The sequence below is a fragment of the Buceros rhinoceros genome, unplaced genomic scaffold (assembly GCF_000710305.1).
Source record: "Buceros rhinoceros silvestris isolate BGI_N320 unplaced genomic scaffold, ASM71030v1 scaffold12319, whole genome shotgun sequence".
Classification (NCBI taxonomy): domain Eukaryota; kingdom Metazoa; phylum Chordata; class Aves; order Bucerotiformes; family Bucerotidae; genus Buceros; species Buceros rhinoceros.
The window spans coordinates 105,998-114,576 of NW_010429822.1; the positions used below are offsets into that span (position 1 = coordinate 105,998).

The following is an 8,579-nucleotide window of genomic DNA, read 5'->3' on the forward strand; positions in this document are numbered from 1 at the left end:
CGCTCTTCTTGTAATTCATTTAAGCGTTGTTCATATTCTTTTAGTTTATTCAACACATCATGGCGTTTGTTCTGAGCTTCTAAGGTGTTTATAAATGCAATTTCATTTACCTGCAATTTTTTTTAAACAGGATATCCCATGGAGTATAAAAAAAGAAAAATTGAATTGTATCAGAAAAACAAGAAACTTTGGGTAAATAATGAGAAAATCTTCCCAGTCTTCTCAGCAATGAGACTCCATTGGTGTATTCTCTCAATCACAAGAAGTGGAATGCTAAGACCCAGCTGGATAAATCAATAAAATACATTAAGTGCTAGTAGAATCCAGCAGGCCTTTTGATCTAACTTTAGATAGATGGGTACTTACGGACTAAAAGTGAAACAACACATACGATGAATAAGAAGAAAAAAATCAACAAGCTCATTGTCGTAGTATTTCTTACCTATTTCACAAACACATATATATTATTTTTTTCAAGAACAGGACAGTCCAATAGACAAGAATTCAAAAAAAAAAAAGGGAAAAGCCTAACTTAAAAGTACTTTCATGTGGGTAATAAAAATATCAAAGACTGTTTTTCTACTGCTTCGGTTCATGAAGGTGATCAATATTTTCTCCTCGCTACAAGGCTGCTGACCAGAATTCTTGTCAACTTTAAGCTTTTAAAGGCAAATGCTTTAGAAACTTTTATGGATGGGGAAAAAAAATCAAGCTCTTATTTAACTTAATTTGACTGAATAAAATAGACATTTTTCAATCCAAAGTTATTGAGGAAAAGAATAAAAAATTATCAGCTATAAATCATATTCAAACCTATGACTGAAATAGAAATTCTTTTGCTGTACTCAAAGTTCATGCTCTGAACTTTGTCTGAATCCACAAAAGAAATTATTAAGGAGAAGATACATGGACAGAAAACAACAGATCACATAGAGGGCAGTAGGATAATATTTGTTGCTTTATTTACTGACTAGAATCCATTTACAGAATGGATTGCCCAGTTCAGCAAACAAGTAAGCCCTGGGAATTTAGATAACCAACTGGGCAGCAACTGTTACCGTGCTCTTCAGCTCTGCTACTCAGCAGCTATTTCTCTAAAGCCTTCCGGCCCAATTAACCTTTATTTCCAGAACACAAGAACCTCAAGAGGTAGCAGACCTTACACGCTTAAACACCCACAGCACGTGAAACATCTGCTTAGCTGGGGAATTACGGCAAGCGTGCTTCAGTTAACGTGATCAGAGAAGTCGCACCGGTGTAATGAAATAATAATGAAGGTATGTTAGACTGAATTAGGTAATCTAGAATCACTTGAATCCAAGAGACGGAAACTAAGTGCAAAAGTGAAATCAGTTTTGATGTGCTTATCTTAAATAACATGGAAGAACCGCTGCCTCAATCACAGCCGCTCACTATATAACGTAACTTTTTCATTTCAAGGAGATGCGTGTATCTTCACTTGGGAGAAGGTCTTTAAAATAAAATATTTCATTTATGTTGCGCTGATTCTGGCTGGGATAAAGTTAATTTTCTTCTTAGTATTTTCTTCTCAATATTTATTTATTATTTCAATTATTGAACTGTTTTTATCTCAACCCATGAGTTTTCTCACTGTTACACCACCGATTCTCTCCCCCATCCCACCGGGCAGGACAGGGAGTGAGTGTGCAGCCGTGTGGGACTCAGTTGCCAGCTGTGGTTAAACCACAACAACGTTTACCAAAGTAGTACAAACAAGGTAAACCAAAAAGCATTCATCTAGTGCTTGTCTTACAAAATTATGTATTAAATCAAAATAGCACTAAACAAAATACTTATTTTAGAATAATTGCCATGTGCTAACTGTAAGTTTCTATTTATTGCCAATCGTTTAACAATATTAGAAGTACAAAACACAAGAACAGAACTGCTCTTTAAGGACGCTGGATCTAGAATGGCGTTTAACAGAGTGAGGAGCTCTCCCCGCTCCTCATTCTACATGCTGCGAAACAGAGAATTGATAACTAGGTCTTCTACTCCTTCCCAAAGGACTAGTTATCACTCAAAATACTGCCATACTCTCTGTGAGAAACAAAAGCAGCATGACAACTATCAGCTCTTTATTTCAATCAAACTTTTATTCCACCAGCCCAACCCACTATGATGTCTAGTAACAGGTAATTAATTTTAAATTATCCGTATTAGAGAAAAATTGTCCACTCTAGAAATCAACACTTACATGCTTCACACGTGTTTGTAAATAACTTGCACCACCTTTCACAACCTCCTCACGAACATACACAAGTGTAACAATGAAACAGTTACCCTGTAAAACAAGATCACTTACCTTAGCTTCTTCCTCCTGTGCTTTTTTCACAATTGCTTGCAGCTGCACTTCACGTTTAAATTCTGCATGGAGCAATTTTTCCTCCATCATCCTGCGTCTTTGATCTAATAATTCTTCCTTCCATTTCCGGACATCTTTCTCCTATATATAACAAGTAAATTCTAATACACTACTAATACAATAACAGAAAATAGGGCCTAAATTTTCCTCAGAATTTTCTAGTAGTTGAAGCTTTATTTACAGTAATAAAACATTTTTATGCCTTACAGAAAGTCTGCATTAAGTCTAATCCAATCACACTGATTTGCTAACTGCTGCAGCTGGGTGAGTTTTAGTGTTTATGTTGGATAGATGCGACACATTTCTACTTTTATCAGGCGCTCGCTGCATCGAAGTCAGTACGGTATGTCAGCCGCACCCGCGCAGAAGTTCATCACTTGAAGTAACACTTTCAAATCTGTGATGCACAAGTGATCTGTGGTAACTATATGAACGCAGAGGAAAATTTCATTTCAGCACTAGATTTAATCTCTAAAATCTCTAGACAATGGGGGGGAAAAAGCGCTTCTGAAAGGCAGCAAAGTGTCTCCTTTGTATCACACACAACTTACCCTTTCCATTAACTTTTGAAGCTTCAGTGTCTTTTCTTCACGTAACTTTTCTCTCAGCTGTTGAGCTTTCATTTGTTTCTCTTCATGTTTCTTTTTTGATTCTGCTATTGTTCTTTTAATAAAAAACAAAGCAGAGCAAAAGCAAGTGAGACAACATTAACTGACAGCGTTGCAAACATTTCTATGCCATTTTCAGTAAGAGAAACAAACAGGCCACCGGAGGGCAATTATTTCCCCTAAATGTAAATATTGTTCTTCTAGTATTCAAATCTTCATTCACTTGACAACACAGCACGAGCTTAGTTCATTATGAAAATAATATACTGATTTCTAGAACACTTTCCACCCACAGACTTAAAGAAAGTAGATTTATTATCAGTTTCATGCAGCCACAACTATGGTTGTTTGCTTTCACTGGCTAAGGAAGACAGGTAACAACTCTACAACCTTTTGCGTGACGGTGACGACAGTTTCTCATGCATGTGTATTCCATGTCCAGGTGGACGTGCAGGCTCCTCTTCCACTCTGTCTCCCCAAGAATTACTCTGGCGCCATGATTCACGAGCTGTATATAAAGGAAACAAAGACGTAGATAATTTAAACACACTTTTCTGGAAGAAGTCGAATTAATGAGGCTTAGTTCCATTTCTCAAATGGGTTCTCCTGAGCCTAGGTAAGGTGCAAACACAGACTGAAGCATCTCTAATCTCTCTGCATTTTCAATACTTAATTTTATTATGCTTTTAACCAAATGTTAAGATAAAACTGGAAAACAAATTTTAAAATTCTAATACAGAAATGGAGGAAGAGAGCTGAAGAACGAAGACACACAGAGATAGTCTGAACACACAAGTCCATCTTTCTTAAGGAAATAACATATAAATCCAAGTTACGTTATTTTTTATGTTAGAGCGCTCTTCTGAAACTTTAACTATCCATGGTCACCCTTGGGCATTTCCCGCCATTTCAACATAAACACAGTAATATATGAAAACTTACCTTCATAATCTGCCAGAACATCATTCCAGTCCATAGACATACCACAGAAAGATATGCTTCCATTGCCCGTACTAGCCTGAAATTGAGTAAGATCCAGACAGTGAGAACACAAACCCGAATCCGCAGGTTACACACATATCAAACCGTCCAGCTCAGTGATATATATCCAGCAGCAGGGCTTCCACACTGAACTAGCCATCTCAAAGACAGGTGCTGTTCCTGCTCTTTCTGACAGCAGAAATGGAGACTTCGCTTCCCCTAGAGCTCCTCTGAGCTAGCAACAAAAAGAACAAGTCCCAACTCTCCCAGTTTTGCACAGGGAAACAGACAGCAGGACAGTGACTGCAACACCAGAGGACTTTGTACAACTCAGCAGCACTCAGCTGAGTAAGACTAAGTTAGCTTAGACAGCACAGTATAATTATTACCTGACACTTTTTCTTTTATTTGCATGTAAAAGAGGGTACATTAGTGCGAAAAACTACCAAATTCTATATTCATACTGCGCTGACATCAAAGACACCTTGAAGTTGGGTACTTTCAACTGAACACTCACAGAGAAATCGCTATCATTGTCAGTCTCGATATTAATGTCGTTGTTTTCCTCTGCTTCAATCTCTCTAGTTAATTGCTCTTCTTCTGCAATAGCACTAGCAATGGCTTCTTCGTTTGCCTTCTCCAGGCGATCTGCTAACTCTTCCTTCTTAGCAAGGACTTCTGCCATGGACTGCGGGAAACACGAAACCAGAAAGAAAACCAGTGTCAGTGGCAGGCACAAAGAATTGGTTTCCATAGAGCCACCATGAATAACCAGATAGTTAGGCAAGAACGTAAGAGTGAAGATGCTGACTGATTGTCTTTTCCTTCTCTAACGTCCAGTACTAACTGGTTCACTTCCACTCTGGCTACTGAACAATGTCCCACAATACACAAATCGGTGTTCAAAGGAATCTAATCAGGAGAAGTAAAATGCTCCCAAGAGACACAGATCCCACCAAACTGTCAGCATCCTGAACTGTTAATAACTGACAATCTGAAACAACGTTAGTGGATGAGATGCTTGAAATCAGCTCTAAAAACAGATACTTGACTTGGAACTAGGTAGCAGGGGTCCAGTTTGTAAAAGACCTTGAAGGCAAAGAGACCTACAGGAAGTACTTCTGCAAATCATAATCTTACTCTAGTTTCTAAAAACAAAACCAAACAGAACCTGCAAGTACAACCTGAATTTTACATAGCATTACTGCAATTCTCCACTCAGAGAGCCCCAGTAAAGCAGACGCGCCTGGAAACCTCCAGAATTCTACAGAGCAGAAAGGACATTCTTTTCGGGAAGCCACATAAAAAAAGAATACTGACTTCACGTTTGTGGCTTAAGAAAGGCATTTGTCCAAACTCCTCGTTGTACAGGAGGAGCCAAGGGAGCAGATCAGCTAGTCTTAGAAGGCAGAGGTCTGCATTTGTTTCTGACGGAATTCTGATATCCCGTGTGTTTCCAGTTTGAATAATTAACAAAACCAGAGTAAGAATTTAATGAGAGCCTGACTTGAAACGGTTGACAGTAGAAGGAATAAAAACTTATGGCAAACATATATGTAAAATAAGTAATGGGAGCAGAGATCTCTTTAATCCAAATAACACATTTGTATCTTTCTAGTCCAAGTTCAGAAACTTTACTAGAATTAAATCCTATCATGAAAAGTATCTGTGCAACAAATTATTTTTTCTACACTGAGTACCTATTAGACTTCACAGCAGACTAACAATAAATGCTGTGCGAGATGGAATGAGAAAATTAAGGATTATATGTATTATTTACTCGGAAATCTTTTAAGATTTCTTACCAATCTGGCGGCACTCACATTTGAAATATCTGATGGATCCATTTCAGTTTCAGTTTGAGCTTTTTCTGTTTGATGCCGTTCCACAGCATCAGTGATCAGGGAGGAAGCTTCATTAATCTGCACAGGTTTTGAAGTACAGTCAGTATTTGCGAGAACTGGAGGCGTCTCAGAAACTGTTTGTAAGGAATCTTCTTGCAACGGTGCACCAGTGCTGCCATTGTCTTCTGAGGGGTGTGCTGTGAACTAACAGGAGACATTTGCAAGATTAACGAAATGTAACACACGGATTTTTAAAGTCACTAGAGACGAAAGAATTTTAACAAAATACCTGGCAATCTCCCAGTGAGTGATGCAAGTAACTCCACCTCCATTTCAGTTGCTCATAACCTTCTGAAAGTTTTATCTTTCTACTAGTAATCTTCTATTTATGAGATGTGCCTAATGCTGAGATTTTGGAAAACACATGAAACCTGTACTCGGCACTGTAAAATACATGGTTCCTCTCATGGTTTTTAACTTGCCTATTTGTGCCAACATCATAATGACATTTCCATAAACATAATTGAAATAGCCATTAGTTTTAAATCCTTTTCCAATTTGGTTAGTGACTAAAAGCTCTAGACAACAACACCTTCAGAAAATGCTCTAAAGAAAAAGTTGTAAGAATTAAAGGTTAGAAAAAGGGCCAAAGCTGTACTGACCTGAGGCTTTTCAGTAAGAGGACCTTCAGACTGATGCACAGGATCTTTCCGTACAAGGTCCGTGCTTTTGGACGCGTTGCTGTCAGAGAGCGAACTCTCGTGCTTACTCCCTGATGGTGGTGAAATGACAGTTTCTTTGTTGCTGTCACCTTTGGACTTTAGTGATTCTGCAGCTACAGGAGTTTTTGTTGCCAAAGCTGTGGATCGAGATCGAACAGGCCTTCCACGTTGAACTGTTTCCCAGCCCTCTGCATCCTTTCGTTCTACATAAAAAAAAAAACCACCCCATTCTAAAAAGCGAGACTTATAAATAGAAGTATTACAAACAACACTTTATTACAGTACCACACAAGTTGTGTGATAAAAATGTTCTCTCTAAAAAATCAATACCAAAAAAATCAATGCAATATTCTTCAGCAAAGCTTTTTACTTCAAGGAGCGCTATCAGTTTCACAAACGCTGCACAGCACTATTGATGGGATCCGTTCTGTTACTTCAACAAGCTAAGCTGCTCACGCACAAACCTGTGTGAAAAATGGCAACATGTACTTAAGCTTTCAGGGCTTATGTTGCTATTTCACCAGACGGTAAAGCACAGCAAAGCACTCCCACTCTTGTTCTGCTTTGTAACAGCAGTAACATCGGAAGCATTTTGAGAGAGTGCAAATCTCTGCAAGTACAGACGTAATTACACATCTTAGCGTGGAAATATTGTCCAGAATACAGCTTACTATTCTTCTGGAAATTTTTCTTTACTATTTCCATTTATTTCATTCTGACAATAAAAACACAGTAATCAGCATCAGCTTTTGAAAAATGTATTTTCCTGGATTCCGGGAAACAGCAAAATATTACTGTAGTGGGACTGCAAATGGAAGGAGAAAATAGGAGAGTAGTTTTCTTCAATTTACTTTGATGACTAAAAAGCTGTTAAATATAACTTGCTCATCAACACTTCCGGTATCTCATCTTGGTACATACCTGAAAAGCTTTCAAAGTTACATTTGTCTGCCTAAAGTGTGAGGTCTTAAGTGTGATCAGATTCCTAGAATATCAAGGTGAACCTCCTTCTCCATATGTAACACTTTGTGCATAATTTCCCATATATCTGGAAATGACTGAGACCTCATGGTACAACTCACCCAAGTATGAAAGGTAAGACCATGTGTGTTTATTTGCTGAACAGAAGTCCTTGCAAAAAAACTCAAGAACTAACTATGAATGATATTTTCCAATATACTTTTGGCATAAGTTATTTTTAGGATCATTCACCTAGTAGGAAGAGAAGGGTGTGGCAGATTATTTTTACCTGGCGGAGTAGAGAATCAAAAACCCAACACTGAATTGCCTTCTTTGCAGAGGGGAAAAAGCCTGAAGTAGGATAGAACTTGTACAAGTGATTACAGTACATAAAATGGACCTGTCTTACATTCATTTTCATGGACAAAAATCCTTGAGTCTTTTTGCATTTCCCTTCAGGGCACATGTTTGTGGCAACTCTAACACAGGGACAGAAATTCTGGTACCAACACTTACACTGGAAGTGCTGTACTTCAAACCAGTGTAGCAGCCCAGTCATAGAGCTGTTCAATAAAAATGGGAGATTATTTTAGGTGAAAAACATTGAACCCACTTTTGGTGGACTTGAACTGATGTTCAGTATCAGTGGTAACCAGTAAACTGGAAATTAGCCCGAACCAGAACTAAGGGTGCTCTCATACTTTGCTACCCTTGGTACCCAGCACTTCACAAACATTAAATGCTCATTTAACTGCTGGGTTCTGTTAACATCCCAGGGTGAAACACAGCAGCCTAGACCAATGGTTAGTGTAAATCATGAGGTACCCGTGAAGTTAACAGAGCTGTACTGAAATTTATCTTTGCTGAGCAGCTCATGCTGCTGATTTTAATTGCTGTTTTTACCTAACTGTGTAATTGTTCACGAACTTTAACAATACTGATAATATGGTAAATGCAAAAAGATAATTTGAGTTGATAGTTTACTGCTAAAACTGTTTTACTCTAGAAAATCCACTATATATTTTAAAACAAACAAAATTTCCCAAACTTTGTGTGAATGAGTCTAGCTGGTCTCTTC

The 8,579-nt window shown here is 38.1% G+C and overlaps 1 protein-coding gene across 1 annotated transcript in view; it reads right to left on the bottom strand.

Moving 5' to 3' along the window:
* Positions 1-8,579, bottom strand: part of SCAPER (S-phase cyclin A-associated protein in the ER) — a gene marked incomplete at its 3' end in the record, with an annotated part of 146,209 nt that overhangs the window by 105,679 nt on the left and 31,951 nt on the right. The window contains exons 8-15 of the mRNA XM_010142808.1: positions 6,482-6,744; positions 5,781-6,023; positions 4,493-4,663; positions 3,937-4,012; positions 3,385-3,502; positions 2,938-3,049; positions 2,327-2,467; positions 8-110 (exon numbers count right to left, since the gene is read on the bottom strand). Of these exons, the coding sequence (XP_010141110.1) occupies positions 8-110; positions 2,327-2,467; positions 2,938-3,049; positions 3,385-3,502; positions 3,937-4,012; positions 4,493-4,663; positions 5,781-6,023; positions 6,482-6,744 (1,227 nt within the window). The remainder of the gene's footprint in view (positions 1-7; positions 111-2,326; positions 2,468-2,937; positions 3,050-3,384; positions 3,503-3,936; positions 4,013-4,492; positions 4,664-5,780; positions 6,024-6,481; positions 6,745-8,579) is intronic.